At 47.6% G+C, this 19,705-nt stretch overlaps 1 protein-coding gene and 1 long non-coding RNA gene across 16 annotated transcripts in view; one reads left to right on the top strand and one right to left on the bottom strand.

Annotated features, from left to right (window-relative positions):
* Positions 1-10,615, bottom strand: part of ATXN2 (ataxin 2) — a 49,952-nt gene extending 39,337 nt beyond the window's left edge. For 14 of the 15 annotated variants that reach the window (XM_066331618.1, XM_066331619.1, XM_066331624.1 and 11 more), the window contains exons 1-5: positions 10,371-10,615; positions 3,603-3,639; positions 1,953-2,012; positions 1,186-1,257; positions 804-954 (exon numbers count right to left, since the gene is read on the bottom strand). In XM_066331618.1, coding sequence (XP_066187715.1) covers positions 804-954; positions 1,186-1,257; positions 1,953-2,012; positions 3,603-3,639; positions 10,371-10,483 — 433 coding nt within the window. In that variant the 5' untranslated portion in view covers positions 10,484-10,615. Of the gene's footprint in view, positions 1-803; positions 955-1,185; positions 1,258-1,952; positions 2,013-3,602; positions 3,640-10,370 lie in introns of those variants that run through there. The other variant, XM_066331632.1, reaches the window with a different exon arrangement.
* LOC136369032 (uncharacterized) lies at positions 5,503-7,518 on the top strand. Its single transcript, XR_010744941.1, has 2 exons — positions 5,503-6,097; positions 7,054-7,518. It is a non-coding gene; the product is annotated as an uncharacterized lncRNA (long non-coding RNA).
* Positions 10,616-19,705: the final 9,090 nt, after the last annotated feature.

The raw sequence follows: 19,705 nt of genomic DNA, 5'->3' as shown, positions 1-19,705 counted from the left end.
ATTTCACCCCGTGCCATAAAAACCTGTGTATTTCCTTTTATTCCTTATCCCAGCAAATCAGCAACATTAAGCATAAAGACTCTGGAGATTTGCTGCCCAAAACCAGAGAAATCTGCAAAGGAATAGAACTGACTCGTGAGCTCTTAGGTTCCAGAAAAATAATCAGGGGCTTGGAGGTCAGACATTAAAAGTAGGAAGAGACTGCCTGCAAAATTGTTTAATTTGAACATTTCAATGTCTTAAAGATTTTAAGACTTGTCTGTCACTTCTCTGTATTTTGAAGAGCTTTATCTACAGGTCTGCAAGAATTAAAGGAGGAATTAAAAGACAAATAGAGGATTTAAAAAGAAGTTTTAGCTTTGTTTACAGGAGTATTTATAGAATATTTCTATGAATGCAAGTTTATACACAGAATTTACCTCAGTATAGACTCTATATATCTCAACCCTGAGAAATAATTTTTTTCCAAAGTGTTTCTGTATTCAGTGATTCTTGTGTAACACTTAACAGAGAAATTTAGAAAGACATTTACAAAAAATGTGTCTGCCTCCCATAGAATCTATAAAATATTCTGTAAAACCACTAAGGGCTTTGCTTTTCAGACACCAAACCAGCTACTCAAAATTATTTTTTTCTAAAAAATTTATAAATTTCTTATTTCCCAAGGTGCTGAAGTTTTGCACTCTTTAAGAACTACGAATCCAAATACGAACTTCAGCATTTGGATCCTACAGCATCTACTTCGAAAAACCTCAAATGATAACCTTAAAACGTTAAAAAAAAAATATTTAAAACAAATATACCTCTTCTGGCATAATTGGTATCCATATCCTTAAAATGCACCATAACAAAGTCTGAAGACTTGAACAAGATACTCTCTAGGATGTCCTCCCGCTTTGGCCCCAAACTGGATTCTGCAGTTTTCCGATGAGCAGCATCAACCACTAAATCACACTGTGGGAAATACAAACACAAGGCACTGCTTCACTGCACGGTCATTCCCTCAGAAATTTCATATATTTGCAAAAAAAAAAACCAAATTAGGTTATCTACAATCTGCTTGTGTAAATCTAGGCATGAACGGTTAAAATAATTCACAGTAAATATTCAATTTTTAATCAAATGTTGGTTGTTCGGTATTAGGAATTTTCAAAACAGGAAAAGAGTCAAAATGTAAAAAATTACCTTAGGACTGTAGGTTTTAAAAACTCCTTCATATATACCACCATTTTTCACCTGTACTTCACATTTGGATCCCTAGAATGCAAGAAAAATGAAAATATAACTTTCTACCAATATGACAAATGACATTACAGTGCTTTTTTTTAAACATGTGGTTTTACATAGGTCCAAAGTGTAAAAATACACCTCAATTTTTAGCCAATTCTCCTTATTCAGCATCTGCCCATTTATAAATACATTGCCATGCTCTGCAAATTCAAATAGCTGGGTGTGTATGGGCAGTTCTGAAGGGATTTCAGATATTCACTGGAGAATATTTGGTTCTCACAAGACTCTTGACCAGTTAAAACACACAAAGAAGGTTTTGTGCAAACCCCAAATCTGTGCCTGTGTGGGTACAAATAAGGACAAAAGCTTATCCTGGCCTCAAGCAGATGTGGGGCAGTCTGCCTTACTTCATTTTGCCATGTCAGGGCTTCCCTAAAAATCTTGGGAGAAAGGTTTCTAATCCCTGCACGTGGATTCATTTTATTTATCCAGAACCTCTCTAAAGACAGGAAATTCAAAATACAACCAGTGCACCTAAGAAATCTGCTGTACCTCTGTGAATTAAAATTTCTGTGAGCCTTTAAAGCACAACCTTGGCAAAAAAAAAAAAAAAAAAAAAAAAAGTTTAAAGCTTAATATTCCCTCCTTTATATTACAATTAGCGGATTAGTTAACAATTCCTTGTCACTATAAGAACCATTCTTCCAAATATGAAGACTTACAACAACTGATGTGAGTATGTGAACCATTCTCATGTTTGCATAGATGCCATCAAAAGAAATCTGAAAAATAAGAAAGCCAACATGAATATTGAAATTCCAAAAGCCAGAGCACCCAACCCAGGCTTTCATCAGTACACAGACATTCTCAGAAACACTGGGTAAAAATCTTACTCAGGCAAGATACATGGAATGTTTATTATGAAATATTAATATTAAACATGCCAGGAGAGATTTTCAGAGGGCCCCTGACTTTTCTCTGACCAGTTAAAGATCTAACACCCTCCCAAAGAAGCTAAAAATCCCAGGAGAGCCCCTAATGTCAACCCATTTAGGAAATTCTCTGGCTGGCTGGGTGCAGTTGATATGGACAGATTTGAGGAATGTCGGCAGGGCTTTGTTTTTAAACAAAAAAAAAGCCCTGCTGGTTTTAAGAGCCATCAAGAGAATAAGGCACTTGCAGTGCTGCAGAAGCAAAAAGGTGTTTTCAGGCCTGCTCAACCTCATCCTTTCATCTCCCAGCTCTGATTACACACATTAACAGGAGCTAAAGCCATCAAATTGTGGAGTGCTAAATTGCCACAAGCCCTGTCATTAATTTAGTCCAAAGTAACTCAGTGCAGCACCAGGATCTGCAATCCTGACTGGGAGAGCTGGGCAGGTGGCCCCAGGCTGCTGGAGGACACATTCACCTCAGTGCAGGTGTTTTGTTGTAATACCTGGTATCTCTTCATAAGAGATGCTACAACAGCTCATGAGACCTCACCACATTCTGAGATTTTCAACTGAAAATGTGTTTTTAACTGTCAGCCACTTTCCTGGGCTGAACAGACAAGTTTAGGGACACCCCTGTGCTCAGCAATCACTACTCAGAACACAGAGACCAGTATTTAGGGATGTTTAGTGTTTGCCTATGACCTTTTCCACCAGTTTTACTCAAAGCTGCTTTAGTTTTCCTCAAGTGTCTTGGTATTGTCAATAAACATTTATGTAAGCAAACTGCAGCCCTTTTAAACATTTCCTGCTTCTGCTCCATTCCCCAAAAATAGGCATCTTTGAAAACCAGGCCAGCAACAAATTGGCAAATATTTGATTAGTGAAGTTCAAAGATTCACTCTCTCAATCGAGATCCACGTATTTAGCTCTGATAAAATGATGTTCTGCAAGTCAAGCCACATCTATACTCCAACAACACACAGCCTTGAGAACAACTGAAGCTGCACATTGGAGCTACTGAGAATAATGGTTCAGCAATTTTATAGGAAAGCTAAACAAAGTAGTTATTTTTATTTCATTAAATGCTGCTTTAACTGTCATCTGTTTAAGGGTGAAGCCAATGTCATAATTTTCAGATATGAACTAATTCACGAAGCACTGCCTTAAGTTAAATATTATTTATATTTACACCTGTAATTGCAAGAAAATGCAGAATATTTGTATTAGTGCAGTCAAAAGTTTAAGTGAACCTTTCCCTCTTCCTTCTCCCAGGAGACTTAAATGAATGTGAGATGCTACTCTTTAGAAAATTGTATCTCACTCTAAAGTATCCACCCACTATGGTATCCCAAGGGAAAAAATGGAGAGAATATTCCAGTATCTGCCATTCTTACACGTTGTTTCCTCCTGCTCAAAGAGGAGAAACCACAAACTTACCGTAGGCTGAGGTGGTCCTTTGCCACTGCTGCGGCCTCTGCAATTAAACACAATATGGGATGTGATTAAATATGGGATGTGATTAAATGCTGGATTTCTTACCAAGCAAGAATTCCAAACCTATCTTAATTCAGAGTTGACAATGGGGTTGGGAAAACCAGCATTCCCAGAGAGCAGAGCCTGACAAGGACCCACTGGGTTTATCTCCAACCTGCTGATCTACCAAAAAGCCATCAGCAGGCAGAGGGTTATCTCTGATAAATTAAAGGACAAAATGAAGAAAATACTAAGCTTATAAAATCAGAGTAAGAATAAAAGAACAATCTTGCAACTAAAGCAAATTCCAAAACTTTATGGCACACAAAAGCAGGACCCAGGTCAGGCTCAAGCCCTACACAGCAGAGGGTCTTTTCCTTGAGCCAGGAGGTTCCAAATGTTGTCACTGTGTCAGATTTGGGCCACTCAAAAGATTCACCCTGCCACAGCCCACAGGGGAGCCCTGACTGTGAGGCTCTACCTACAGAGCTTATTGCTAACTGCACTCACAGCCCTGCAAACCCAGTAATTCTTGTCCACTGCCCCAAAAACACCAGCTCCTCCTAATGCCAATTTGTCACTGTGTAGCACTGTAATGCTACAGGGATGCTCAGAACACCCTGCACACTGAGAAGGGTCATTTTGAGCCCTCCACCTCAGGCACCCGAGTCCCAAAGCATCTCTGCAGCTAAAAAAGTCCCCAACAGCTCCAATTCTTCAATTCCACTGGTGTGTCTTAATTCTAAGCTCCTCCCTTGTACCAAGAAGTCCTAGTTTCAAATACTCCTCATAGTGATTTAGATTTGTGTTATGACTTCAGGAGCGCTCACTGTAATGTGAGGCAAAAATAAATCTCCTGTTCTATTAAAAAAACCCTCAATTTTTTAAATAGACTCACCTTACTGACACACAACCATTTCAATAAAGACACCTGAAGAATCACGCCTGGTATTACCTAAACAACACTGAAATCTAAATCCACCTGGATGTCCCAGAATCATGGCATGGCTGAGGTTGGAAAGGACCTTAAAGATCCATCCTCATCCCATGGGAAGGGACACCTTCCCCTAGACCAGGTTGCTCAGAGCTCCTGAACACCTTCATTAGATACTAACTGCATTCAAAGGCTTTTAAAAACACCAAGGTGGGTCTGAATACAACTTACCCCCCTCTCCACCCCAAATAACAGGCCTTTATAAAAGAGAGCTCACAGGGTAGTCAAAAAAATCAAAGGAACTTCTCTCAGTGAACGTAAATAACCCTTCAATAAATTCTGCCGAAATAAGCAAAGCCATCGGAGAGCCATGAAAGGCCTTAATGAGGAAAAAATGAAAAGCCACTAAACTATCACCTGACTCATTTCCAACAAGCTTCTGCAACAGAACTGTGGTCTCAGAGCACCACACACGCTGGGGGCATTGGCTGATGGCAGAACTGCAGATTTGGGGTGCCCAGCAGGCATTTTCAGGCTACTGCAGAGTGCTAATCTCACCAAAAAAGCCTCTAATGCAAATAACCTTTCTTTAACTACCCATCAGCCTTAACTTTCCACAGGGCAGCTTCACAATATCAGGCTTGCTCCGGAGCAAATCTCACCATTTACCAAATTTGTTAAATGGCCTCCAAGAGAATTGAAGCCTTGTGAACCTGGAATAGCATTTTTGCATAATATTCAGACCTTTCTCTTTCTGAAAGTCATTTCACCAGATGTGGAACCCCCACATAGGAGGCGCAGCCCAGTTTGATTTGACCTTCTACTACAACCAAAAACTGAACATGAGCATGGTCACTCACACAACTTGGCCAAAGTCAAACAGTTTTACCAGTTCCGTCTGCTGCTCTCACAGATTTTAGAAGATCCTCCTTCCTCATCAGCTATAGATCAAAAGTGAAAGAGTTTCGTGTCTTTGCAATGGAAACCACTCCCATTTTTAGCGACAAAGTATTCTTAGACCTGAAATAACTGGGTTGCTACACTGGGCACAAAGTTTGGAGTATTCCCTCCAAGCATCAACCCAAGTGTTCCAGATTTTCCATCTCTTACCACGTTTCCAAATTTACTCTTCCTGCCCACATTTCTCCAAGAAACAAACTGATTGTGCACATCCGCATCAGCAAGAAGTCCCAAGCTCTACATCAGCTAAGAATTAAAGCAGAAGTTCTCTGATCTATCAGGTTTCTTTACAGATCTGACCTCTTGCTTTCCAGCTACAACTGTTAATCACAAACCACTGGAAAGAAACCAAACAAAACACATTCACCAACATGAAAAAAGATATATAATTACCAATCTTACTGGTGCAACAATTTAGCCAAAACTGTATCTTCTGCTAAAACCAGGGCAATCAACTTGAGTTTCCTATTCCAATAGGTGAAGACTCAAGTTCGAGCTATCATTTGGATCATCTTTGATGCAACATATGAAAAAAAACCAACTCAGGACCTTTACAAAGCAAAAGGTAGATGGGTTTTTGCCAGATGTTCAACATAACCTGGAACAGGAGTGTAACACAAAATGGAAGTGGGGGGGATCTAGGAAGGCTCAGAAGCAATTTGGCACTGCTACCTAAAACCCCATTTTCATTAGGGTAAATATGGCAAAATTTAAAAAATCCATTTTGCATTGCAGATACGTGGTGAAAGGTAAACCTGGGTGAAGGCAGGACAGCCCGGCAAATCCAAGCTGGAAACTCTTTGCTTTGAGGTAGCAAAGTCACGAACTCAGGACAAAGTAACAACTGAGTGATTACACTCAGTGCAAACTCCTTGGGTTCAGCACTCACACCCCAAGAGGCAAAGTCCCCAACAAGGCCCAAAAGCTGCACTATAAATGTTTTTTCCTAGCAGCAACTTGCACATTTTTTTCTATTTTTATGAGCATTTCCTCAGCATCCCTCACCTCCCTCCTTAATGTTTACATGCCAAGAAGAGCTTTTGTATAAGCAAAACAAGGTCACACATTTGTATTTTCCCAGTTAATGCAAGGGAAACAAAATTGTTCCTGGATGGGAAAGAAAGTCTCCAGTTTTCTCTCCAGCAGCATCTTCACTTTGAAACTAAGAAAATAAATGCAGCCACCCTGCAATTAATGTCTGGAGCAGAAAGGCAGCTACAAAGACTCGAATTTAAAGAGTGTGAATGGATGTCTCTGGAGCACTGACTGACATTGTTGCAGCTTGGAGAACAAATTTACAGGGTACTCTAAAGAACTTTAGTGCAGGGAGTTGGCAAAGCTTTTCGTCTAAGGGAGAAATCCGAAGTGCAAGGTTTTATTTCAGTGCAGTGCTTGGCTCTATAAAGTCAAATGAATCGAAGATGTCAAATGAAGATTATGCAAGAAGTCCTGCAGTTTTATTTTCTATCGTTTTTTCCCCCAATATGGACATCAATGACATCAATTCCTGTCTCCACACAGGGTGACACCTTCTACAGCATCTGGGTATGTAACAACCTGACTCAAGTCTGGCCCAGTGCACACCTGGAACCTGCTGATGGGCTTAGTCATTGAAGAACCTTCACAGACATTGCCATGAATCAGTTGTTAAATTAAAAGTTACTCAAAACCAGGGATATAACACCACCCTGAAGTGGATTTGCAGCGATAAGGAAAGAGGCCTGCAGGTTAAGCAGAAATTCTGCTCAGCAGTTTAGCACAGTTGCACTAAAACCCACACAAAGATGTCAGAGCCAACTAGAAAAATCTCTGAGTGGCACGTGTGATCAGACCTCCAGAACAGTCACTGCCCTTAAATTCCAGCACCTTGGCACTCAACGTTCCCCTTTCCTTCCATCTGAACAGGATGGTCACCATCCTTAGGCCTTCAGTAAGGCTCTCAAGAAGGAGATGTCAAGCAAGAAAGAAAATAAAAGGAAGCAAGGAGTTTGTGTTGTTTGCTTTTGAGACTAAACCATGGGGGTGGTTTCAGTTTTAGCTTCTTGATGGGAAAAAGCCACTTTTAAGGGACAGTAACTCAGTGTATTCTTACAGGACCCCCAAGCTCAGTTAGGCAAGCAAGTTGCCAAAATGAAAGAACCCTTCTGCCACAATTGTAACAAGACAAGAAACATCCAAACCCCGACTCTGTCTTGCCTTCAGATAAAATAACAATGGGGGAAAATTAACAACAAAAAAAGGGTGAAGAGATGGAGAAAGGCTGGGATAGATGCAACTTGCAGCCAGAGGACAGCTGACCCTCCTGTACTTGCATAACAGCAAAACTCCACTCAAAACACAGAAAGTAATGTTAGGTAATGTTCTGATAGTACAGGGAGCAAGTCTGTGAACCAAGTCTACATTTTCCCTAATTACAGCTCGCTGTGCTTTGGCATCTCCCCTGCAGCCCAAGCCCATCTGCCATGGTGCACATTAAACAAACACAGCACTGCACTTGGGGCCTCTGCATAATAAAGGTATTAATCCTTTTTTATCTCAAACACCTTCAAGGATGCCTTCATTTCTGGTTTTTCCCTTTGTCTAAATGCAATTAATGGTACAGCAAAAACCACTGGAGCTTCCTGGTTGTCCACACAGGATTTTACCTTTTCTAATCTGAAATACAGATGTGCACCAGTATGAAGCCATGGAGACCAAGGTAGTGAGCAGAGCTGACCCTTCCCTTGTGCTCAGAGGTAGAAGGACAAGTGCTCAGCCCAATTCTCCCAGTAACAAACCCACAGCAGAAAATTAAGCCCAGGACAGTTAATTATCAATGAGTTCTCTGCCCTAACTAAGCTTTTAAGAGCAACTTAGCCATGAAAAGTAACATTTTTTTTTGTCTGCACGGGAATGTTAGTGCTGCAGGGAAAGGAGCTGCTGGGCAGAAAGCTTGGCATAAACTGGAGATGGTGAAGTTTTTATTAAAGAACATAGTGCATCAAATTGATACCAAGATGCAGGTCACCTAAATTTTCATTTTTCAGAACAGAAAGGCCACTCAGCCATTCACATGGGCAGATTTACAGCATGAACCACCCTGGAATTTGCACTCCCCAAAAGACCAAGGAGAGCTTTAGGAGAGGTTCTCTGAAGGTGTTCCATGGGGCACCAGCAGGCCTGGGACTGTGATTTTACACACCCTCCATTCAGAAATAACTTGAAAAATTAAGAGAGAAAGAGCATGAACACCTCTGAGGGAACACAGCAGTTGTTCAGCAGCCCCACCAGAACTCCCTAAGGAGTTCTGAAGTAGAATTTACCCAATAGAACCAAAAAGGCAACACTGGTAGGAGAAATCCAATGGCTTTAATTTTAAAACTTGGGAGAGAATTTGAAGCTCACATGCCCAAATCCATGGGGGCAAGTGCTTGCCATCAGGCCGAATTTCAAAAAATGAGCTGGAGGTTTTGTTGCCCTTCACGTTAACCTCTACAGTGCCACTGTTTGTTGGCAGGGACAGAACCCAGCAAACATCACATATCCCACCTAATGCCATATGTAAAAACTATTAAATCGGTGCTCTGAGCTGCTGAGGTATTGTTGTTGTTATTTATTTCGTCCTTTTCAACCCTTCCAAAGCTCTTCCGCTTCCAGTTTCACTGGCTGGGAACAAAGTAAAACCCTATTTCCAGTGATGTCCAACAATGGGGCCACTGTAAATTCTGTTTTATTGCCAGTGCACAAAACAGAGTGCGAATAAACGTTCAGCTGAAGAGCAAGATTAATAAAAACTCGAAATGAAACTGCTCTGAGTGACTGTGACCTTCAGAACAGTTACCGTTCTGCTCCGATCGTTTGTTGTGAGCCTCAGAGCCCCGGAAAAATTCACAGCACTACCGAGTTTATTATTTGAGAGAAAGAAAAGGGGAAAAAAAAATACGAGTGGATTTGCGTAGCTAATGATCTGAGAGCAGGAGCGGGATCAGTCTTCCAGAGGCAGCGAGCGTGGGGCGGGGGAGAGGCGAGGAGAGGGCTCAGCCTCTGCAAGATTCCTGCCCCAAAAATCTGCGAGGAAAGCGAGGCCGCGCTCGGAGCCACCATCCAGCGGCGCGGCGCGGCCCGCCTTCCCGCGAGAATTTTATTGCGATCTCCATTATTTAAAAAAAAAAAAAAGAAAAAAAAAAAAAAAAAGAAAAAAATTTTTTCCAGCTCAAATTAAAAAAAAAAATTATTAAAAATAATAACGACCTCTAGGTATTAAAACAAATCAATAAAAATCCCCCCCCTACACCTCCCCCCCCCCCCAGCAGCACCACCACCCCCGGGTGAGCCGAGGGCGCCGCGCCGCCATCGCGGGGCCGGATCGCCGCCCCCTTCCCCGCCCGGGCCGCCCCCCGGCCCCGCCGCCATCGCTCGGGGCCCTTCCCGCGCCGGCCCCGACACGTGCGGCCCGCGCCCCCCGCTCCCCCCGCTCCCTCCTCAGCAGGCGGGTCACGTCGGCCCGGGGGAAGCGGCGCCCCCCGCCCCGGGCCCCGCGGGGGGCCGAAATGGAGCCTCGGCGCCGTGCCCTCCCCGCGCCTGAAGGGCACCGGCCGCGGCCCGGCCTCGCCCCGGCACTGCGGAACCCCCCGCCGGCGGGGCCGCGAGCGCCGCGCCCGCCGCCATCGCGGCCCCCGCCCCGGCCCCGCCATGCTGCGGGCCCCGCGGCCCCCCTTCCCCGGCCGCCGCCGCCCATGCAGGCCGGTGCGGGGCGAGGGCGGGGGGGAGGGGGGCGGCGGGGGCGGGCGAGCGGAGCCCGCGCCGGGCCCGGGGTCGGAGCCGGAGCCGGGGCCGGTCCCGCGGCACTGCGCACCCACCTGCCCATGTTCTGCCTCCCCGCGGCTGACGGGAGGCCGGGGCCGCCGCCGCCGGGGGGCTTGCGGTTGTTGCCGGCGGGCTGCGCCGCCGCCGCCGCTTGCTTGAGGGACATGGCGAGGAGGAGGGAGGGAGAGCGCCGGGGGTCGCGCCGGGCTGGGTGCGCTCGGCCGGTCCGCGCTGCGCTGGCGGGGCCGGGGCGCCGCTGGCTCGGCCGGTTGCTCCCAAACAGTGCGAGCGGGGCGGAGGGAGCGGAGCGCGGCGCGGAGGGATCCGCGGGGGGGGGCGGGCGGCGGCCGGGCCGCGCCGGGGGGCGAGGGCAGCGGAGGGCCCGGGGGGCGCGGCGGACACACCCGCGGGCTCGGGGCACCCTCGCGGGGCCGGCGGGGCGCGGAGGGGCGGCGGCGGCGGGCGCGGGGCGGGCGGCGGCGCGGACTCTTTACGGGAAGTCGGAGGGCGCGGCGGCGGTGCTGCGGCGGGTGAAGGGGCGGGGAGGGAGGGGGGGGGACACGTGAGGCGGCGGCGGCGCGGGACGGCGGCAGCGCCCGCCCGGCCCGGCCCTGAGGCCCCGGCGGGGTCGGCAGAGTACCCCTGGCCCTCTCAGTCCCCTCCGTGCCCGCCGGTGACACCGGGCGGGTCGGCTCCGCTCGGCTCCCGCGGGCAGCGCTCCCCGCGCTGCAGGCCCGCAGGCCGCGGCCTGGCGGGGCCCGGCCGCGCTCGCCCCTCCCCGGGCCCCAGCGAGCGGCAGTGGGAGGGCGGCGGGCTCGGACCGCAGCACATCGTTCAAAAGAAACCAAGCGTCGAGAGACAACGAAATGGAGGAAAAATGGCCGAGTCCCGGCCGGCTGCGAAAGGCCGGTGGAGGACGCCAGGCCTTGGCGAGCTGCGGAGCGGCCGCCGCTCTGATCCGCAGAGATCCCGAGCCGTCGCTGCCATACACAGCCCTGCTCCTGGGGGAAAGCAAGATGGGGCCGGAGGATGGCTGCTTCCCCTGCAGTGCCCCTCCATCTTACAGATTTCGGAGCAGTCAGGGCTTCCCCTCGTAGTAAAGACGTGTAAATTTGCGTTGCGCTGATGGATGAAATATTTAAGCTCAGGATGCCAGTTCTCCCCTCGCTCCGTGTTACCTGTCCACCATCATCGCCAGGCTCCCTGCAGAAATCCAGGGTGCAGTGGCTCTGTGTGGAGCCTGCCTGGTGCAGAGTGGCAATTTCACCAAGCCGAAACCCATACACAAAAATAGAAAAAATGCACATACAGGATTAGTAAGAGCAGATGCAACTTGAAAACTAAGAGCTAAATTGATTTATAGCCATGGTTACTCGAAATGCTCCGAGTTTAATCTATTCATAGAAATGCTCTAGAAATCCCACAGGATTCCAATGGAATAAAAAGGAGCAGTGCTCTTAGGCAGGCATTATTTATACACCTTGCTCCTAAAGCAACAGCTTTCCCATGCAGTTGGAAGAGTTGTGGGCGGCAGCACACAATGGTAAAAAGATAACAAATATTGAACAGCTTTCTTAAATTAGCATTTTCCTTACATTTTACCTTTTAAACCCATTGTTTTGTTTTACCTCACAGGCCCAAGTAACCCTGTGGTTAACACTTTATGAGCTGGATGACAGATCCTACCCAAAACGGGCTCAGCATGAAAAATTTTCCCGTTGAAAATACTCTAAACAGAGCTGGTGATTTAAGAAAATCACAATTTTTAAATCCTTTTAAGTGAGCTCACGAGATGCTTCATTATTTCACAGCCACGGAACTGAGTGAGAAGGACACTGAGGATTTCTGGAGCCCAGGAGTTTCTGTGGGAGACATCAGCACCTGCAGAACCAAAGGTTACCACTGGTGCCAATTTTGGGAGCATTTACTGTAAGAGCAGGAATCTGGTTCACTGTATGTGATAAATAAATCCCTAAAAGCAGCCGAGAAAAATCCTTTATATATATTTGTGTGAAACCCATTGGCATGAAAAAGCACTTTACCAATATAAGACAATATGTAGCAATACAGTAGTAGTGATAATAACAATAATAATAATAGTTGTAGTAGTAGTATATAATAATATATAAAAATACAAGAAATTATATAGAGTTAAAGAGTGGCCAAAAAAGGCTACAAAGATGTTGAAGGGTCTGTGCAGGGCCAGAAGTTGGACTGGATGATCCTTACGGGTCCCTTCCAACTCAGGATATTCCATGATTCTGTGAACCAACCTCTTTAGGGTGCTGTTTATAAGTTCTACAGCTTTTGGTTAGTCCTGAGCCTTGAGCAACTTTGAAAAGGAAGTTGTTAATAAAAAGCACAAGGAAGTCTGATAAGAGAGCCAGGATAACTCATCCAGGTCACTTAACATGGGGTTTTTAGAGGACACCACTTCAGCTTTTCCAGCCTGGAATATTCACAGCAGTTAGTGACTGTTCCTGTGGCTGAAGGTTAAGGACCATTAAAGCACCTGCAGCAGCTGGAATGGGCTGTGGGGCAAAGATGGAGCTCTGGATAGTCAAGAATGTCAAAAAACACAGAAACAAGTTCCACAGGCAGAGACAGTTTCTAAGACATAACATGAACACACTAAAGTGCATTTTAGGGTGGCTCAGAGAGCAGGGTATGAGCAGGGTGGTGTTCACATCCTCAGTAATGACTCAAGAGCAGTTGCAGTTTGACTCGTTTTCCTCTCCAATATAGGCTTTGTTTTGTTAAGCTTTGTTTGGCTTTCGTCATACCCTCACTATTTTTCTTTGTGGAGCATCTTTATAAAAAAAAAAAAAAAAAAAAAAAGGCAGATTAAAAGTAAATATAGAAGTGATCATTTGAAATAGCTCAGCAATTTGAAATGATTAGAAAAGCTGCAGGGTGGTTTCCAGTGGCAGCCAGCTTCTGCAGGGACACTGCTCTTCCTGTGTCTGCAGTGAACTCCCCAAATTCCCTGTGTGATGGGGTTATACTGCTGTTAGGGCACAGCATTCCCTTTAATTCTTCCTCAAGATGCTTTTTTTTTTTTTTTTTTTTTTTTTTTTTTTTTTTTTTTCTCCACCATTTATAGTTGACATTTTGGATGCCAATGACGTTGTGACAAAGAACAGCCAACAGTGAATCTGGTGGTTTAGCTGGAGAAAAATTCAGGATTCAGTCAAGAAAGAAAGGAAACAATTCCTAATGAAGAATCACGTTCCCTTTTGCCTCTCCTGTCCACGATCCAGGTTAGAGTTGCTCCTTTCCAGGACTGCTATTTCCATCCAGATGTGTGACTACATGTGCAGGCTGCATTTGCATGTGGAGATGAATGAGGCTGATAATAGCAGCACTTAGCAGGAAGTGCCGTGTGATGTAACATTTCCTTGATCTAACCTGCTGCTCGTCTTGTGCTCCTTCCCTGAGCTACCCAGGGTGATCCTCCACAGCATCCAGCAAAGACAAAAAACCCCTGGGTGCACAGGGACAGCAGCACAGGCACTGGGGGTTGCTTTAAGCAAAATCAGCTGCTGGAGAAGCTCAGGGAACTGAGCTTTTCCACACACGTGTTTTCTCTTCCCTGAAGACTTCAGCTCTTCAGTGCCATTTTCCCCACCCCTCCTCTGGGGAGGGTAAAGCTTTGTGGACAGTGCTGTGAGCACGGGGATCCCTGAACAATTGGAAGGATATTAAGAGAACAAATCAGGTGCTGTGACAGGCGGCACTTCCTGGAGAGATATGATGTAGCTCGTCAGCAAAGCTGCTCTCGGTTCTGACTGATGACACACCCCTGGCCAGACCAGAATTGGTACAACAGCAAAACCAAACCTCAAATTCCAAACCAACCACGTGGGACAGCTGCTGCCACCTCTGCCTTTCCCCCTACCCTGATCTTCCGCTTGCCTCCAGCTCCCAAATTCACAGCTCAGCTCCGAGCAGAGACCAGCCCCCATCAGATGCAGTTTTTGATCTGCACTTGCAGTTTTATTGCCATTTCTTCCCAATTCTCAGCTCTGCAGCTCAGTGCAGCCAGGCATGGATGAGGATGTCCCTGCTGGGCCGTGCATGCAGCTGCTTCTCCTGAAACCAACAGGAGAAGAAGGAAAATGCTGATGTCCACGGAGCTCTGGAGGGTGGCATGGAAGTGCCAGAGCTTGTGCACCCATAATCAACACTTGCATGACCCTTGCTCTCAATCTCCACAGCCCTTAGACACAACAAGGGCATTTCCCTCCTCACCCAGCAAAGCTCCAGGATCCATCTGACAAAGCCATGCCTCTGCAGCAATTGTTGGGACAGAGCTGCCAACAGGGAGACACCAACCCTGCCCAGCAAAGCACCAGGAAATCACCAACCAGGCGCTTTATGCCTTTAGATTTCACATTTTTAGGAAGGGGAGGGGGGAACTCAGCCTGGCTCCTGCTAAGCAGCAGCAGCAGCACACAAAGCAATCGTTATGCCAAGATTTAGCTGTTAAATCCCTCAAGATCTGGTGCTCACAGAGCATAAACAACCTTTGCCTCCCAGCCTGGCCGAGCTGTACCTCCAGGTTTCCCAGCACAGCCACACAGACCCTCCCATACCCATCCTCTCCCCAGCCCTTTGCTGAGGCTGCCGTGCCAACAAGAAAGCCAGTTGCCATGGCATTTTTTCCCCCTACAGACAGATGTCCATTAAAAACCAAGTCAGCCTCAGGTTTGCTTCACAGAGCAGCTTTCAGTTATTATTACCAGCCTGCAAGGAATTTCCACTGTAGCCCTTCACCTCAGATGTTTCAATGCACTTCAGGACTAATCCCTGGGGATTAGAAGGAAACTACTACAGAGCAGGCACAGGTACGTTCAAAGGACAAATTTAGGATTATGATTGTGGTTTATGTTTTTGGCAGATGACAACCACATGACTGTGTTTGGAAAAGGTTGAATTTGTTACCTCTGGTGCTCTTTCCCCTGTTCACTGTGCTAAAATCATCAGGCAAATTGGAAGTGAGATGTGAAACTTTCCCCTCCTCCAGGGTGTCTCCCCTGGGACTCAGATTTGGGATTTTGGCTTTGGGAGGAACCTGCTTCTCCTGGACAGGGGCATCATCCAAGCCTCCATCCATGGAGAAGGGAAAGCCCAGGCAGCTTCTGTGAGCAGGGCCAAGTTCTTCCAGCCACCACATGGCTCAGAGTGATGTCTTCTTCCTTTGCCACATTTTTGTTTAAGAATGAAAAAAGGGATGAATGGATTCCATACTCCCCCTCAGCCCATCCTGGGGGCTTAATGGGCCTGTTGGAAGTGTCCCTTAGGAAAAACAGAGGAGCTTCCTACTGCAGTGCTGGCAGTGCATCCCCAGCATCTCTGCAGGGATGGGTTTGGAGGGAACAATCAGGTATTTTTATTTGGACTCCAACAGTGCTGAATGTGTGAGAATTAGACACTGAAATTTAACTGTACAGTGGAAGTAGTTTTCCTTACTTAACACTGCAGTGCTCAAAATCCTTGGTGATGTCCAGGGAGAGATCTCCCCTCTCACATCTGGCTCTGGACCTGGCAGGGCTTCCACAGCATTCCTTGTTTAAGCTGTGGCACGTGGGAAACCAAAACCTTCTGAGATTTTGGAGCCACCATTGCAGCTCAGAGCCCTGCATCCAGGCTGGCTCACAGGGAGGTTTCCACTGGAGCCTGGGTCTTTGAGGGGGCCAAGTGCCACAATTCCAGCTGCAGGAACAGCAGCTCCTCGTGGCTCTGGGAAGCAGCAGGGTCTGAGCACACCCTGGCTGCAGGGTCCTGAGGGAGCACTCCTTTTCCAGGCTCTCAGTCACTTCCCAAGGCGAGACATTTCGATTTCTCCTCTCAGTTGCAGCAAGCACAGCTGCAAATATGATCAAAAATATCTAATCCTCTTAGCTGCTGCTGCAGTTTGACTGGATCGCTGCAGAGGAAAATGCTGTGATTGCAGAGTGCTGCCTGCATTCCCACGTGAGCCTCAGCTTTTACACCATTGATCATCCCTCCACATTGATTTTTTGGAAGGAGGAGAAGGTGTTTGGCTCCTTGTGATGAAACTGAGGGGTTTTTTTTCAGGGAGGGTTTGGAGGCCAGGAGCTCCCAGATCCTAGGGCAGCACCTGGCTCTTGGTGCTCCTTCACTGCACAAGCAGAATCCAGCTGGGATTTCTTCTTCACCAGAAGCCAGAGCAGGTTTGAAAGCTGTCAAGGAGAATTGCTTGGGAAAAGTCCTCTTTGCTCCTTGTGCAACCCCTGCACTTGCAGAGGGAAACTCTTGGCACAGCTGTGCTTGGACAAGACCATCCAGCTTCCTCCCCATCAGCACAGGGGCCTCCAGCTGCAGCAGCATCCCTGTCTCCTGTGGAGAGCTCCAGCTCACCCATCTCACTTGGCCACATCTCCCACTCAGCTCCTCCAGCCCTGACAGAAGGTTTTCCAACTGGGACTCCACACAGACCATGGCCTCCAGCCAACAACACCAGGAGTTTCTCCAGCCTAAGTTAGTTCTGCCTGGGCTAAGATTCCCAGTAGTGCAGAGGAATTGTTCTGGGAGATCTAGTCCTGGTGTAGATGCTAAAATGATTTATTGTGGGTTTGGTTTTGTTTTACAGAACTCTGACAGACAGATTATGAAGCTGCTTTGGAGCTCATTCACACCTGTAAGTGGGAGTCTCCCAGCACCTCAAAAAGGAGCCCACCCAGGTGAGTTTCCTTCACTTGCTTAAACCCCTTTGCTGTACATTGCAAGAGCCTCTTCTTCCCCCAAGAATGTCCCATGTCCCACATCAGTGGAGACTGATAAATATCACAAATAGCACATAAATGAGGGACAAGGAGACTGGAAGGCAGAGGCCTGTAAATTGTTGTCAAAACCATCATCTTTGCATTCAGAAGCCCAAGGTTTGTCCCACACTGACATTGTCCTCCAAGGCCACTGCCACCACATAGGGACACAGAAAACTGGGAAAGAAACCAGCTCATTGCAGTCTGTCTCCAAGAAAAATCAGCACAGCCCAGGAGCTCAGGCAGGGAATAAACACAGCTGCTTAACACAGCTCATCCTCACCCACTGCCCTCAGGTTCACAAACCCAGAAAACCTCTCCAACCACCAAATCAGCACATTACTGAACCTGTAAAGACCGAAATCTCAGTTTCCTGGTGAGCTCAGCTGCCAGCAGCAGCAGCAGCAAAGCTTTGCACGGCTTGCCAGCCTCAGCACAGCTCAGGAAACCCTCCCCAAAGAGCCCCCACCTACCCCAGCTCCAGCTCCAGCTCCAGAAGGCAGCAACCCCCCAAGTGCAGCAGCTTTAGAGGAGCTGTTGGCCCTGAAGAAGGTTCAGCAGGGCCAAATTTCCTGGTGGGGAAGTAAACATTGTTCTCCCGGAGGTGTTTGATGTTTTTAACCAGCTTGGGGTGGAAGGAGTTTGACTCTCCAGCTCCCTGGGAGAAGGTGGAAGGAAACCATGCGAGTGTGTTGAGGTTTGTTGTCTAACTCAATTAACCAATTACTTCCAGGTCAAGAAGGGGCAAAGCTATAACTGCTCTTGCTGCTATAAATAATGTTTGCTCAGGGGTGGTGCAGGGGCAGGAAGCTGTAGGTGTGGGGCTTTCACTTGGAATGAAAGCAAATATCTCCAATTGCTTCCTGCTCCCAGAAAACTTGTCCCTATTTTACTGTTGCTCCTCGGATTCTGGGGTGAACCCAATCACAATTCTTGCCTTGGGAAATGTGTGCAGGAATTCAGGTTGGGGGAGGAATACACAAATATCCTTCTTGTGCTGCAAAACACACCCCAAACAATGCTGGCTGTCCTGGTGTGGGAACTCCTTTGGAGCAACTGGATGAATTTGCCTTCAAAACACAATTATTAGACAAAATGTCCATTTACGTAAAAAAAAAAAAAAAAAAAAAAAGGCTGTGGTTAGGAGATTTTAGTGAAATGGATGCGAATTTCTCAGAGCTCAAGCAAGAACAGACAAGTCAGTTGGTGCAGATCAAGGCAGGAATTCTCCAATGGGCCTTAGGGAACTGGGCTTCAGGGAAAGGTAAAGGGAGCAGAGAGCAGGTGGTGGGACAGCAGAGTAGCCCCTTGGAGGGCCATGGCCTTGGGGGGCTCCAGCTTGGACAGATGGACACCTGTGGATCTGCCTCAAGGGGACTCTGTGTCCACTCTGCTCACAGCACTGTTTTCCTTGGGCACAAGCCAGAGATGTCACCTCATGCAGGACTTGGGCTCCTCTGCAGAATGGTGACATGGAGGGGATTAATTGGTATTAAAGGACAGGTTCTTCTCAAGGCACAAAAAATGGACGAGACCCTGGAACCAGAAACAGCAATGTCAGATGTGTCACCCCAAACTGCCAATCCAGCTTTGTCATGGCTCTGCTGGAACATTCCTGTCATGGAGCAGTGACAGTCCAGCCCTGGGCCCCAGCTCACCCCCAGCTGCCCAAAAGTTCCCTCCCAAGCAGGGGAGCAGAGCCCTGTGTCCCTGCCTTCCCCCTCAGCCCGTGGAGCCGCCTCTCCCTGCGCTCGCTGGGGAGCAGCTGCTGCAGTGAATCATCGCAGCATCCTCCAGACTCTGCCAAGCTCCGTGCGGCTGCTGGCTGGGACCCCGCCCCAGCCGGGCTTCTCCCTGACCACTGCAGCCTCTGCTGCGGCCCCTGCCCACCTCCTGTCTCGGGCAGCTGGCTGCTGTCCCCACGGCGGTGACAGCAGAGGCTCCTGGTCACCGTCCTGCCCCTGCCCACAGAATCACTTCGGTGTCCTGCTCCCTCCCTGCCAGGAGGCGAAGCAGGGACCTTTTCCAGAGGGAACAGCAAGATCCAGTGAAGTTCTCAGAACGTGCTGGCCACCAGCAGTGCTTTGGGGAGAGCAGGTCCCTCATTTCTTACTCCTGCAGGAACATCTCTCCATGTGGAGCCCATGTGGCAAGTGCCAAGGCAGGCCGTGTCCTCCAGCTCCACCCAGCACAGCCAGCAAACCCCGGTGCTGTTCAGCCGGGGAAAGGTGTGTTCCTTTCAGCATTTCCAAATAAAAAGTCTATTTCAAGGCTTGTAACCACAGCAGGAGCTCGGCCAATCTCAGCTGTCCAGTGCTGCTGCTGTGGGGACAGTGAGTCACAGCCGGGGCTGACCTGCTGCTCCACTTGCTGATGTCAAAACTTGACCACAGGCTGAGGTCCCACAGTGCCAAAGCTTTTTCCAGGCACTCCTGGGTCCGGATGAGGGGTAAGGAAAAGTCACAGACCAGCCTGAGCTGGGACCTTTCCCTTCACCACAAGCCCCATTTCCTTGTGGGAAGTGTCCCAAGGGAGGGAGCCTGGGGGAGCCCCATGATCTACAGCAGCAAATAAAGGCCCTGACAGACACTGCAGGTTCT

The sequence above is a fragment of the Sylvia atricapilla genome, chromosome 17 (assembly GCF_009819655.1).
Source record: "Sylvia atricapilla isolate bSylAtr1 chromosome 17, bSylAtr1.pri, whole genome shotgun sequence".
NCBI lineage: Eukaryota > Metazoa > Chordata > Aves > Passeriformes > Sylviidae > Sylvia > Sylvia atricapilla.
Note: the sequence above shows the minus strand (reverse complement) of the source record. Positions and strands in the feature narration are given on the sequence as shown.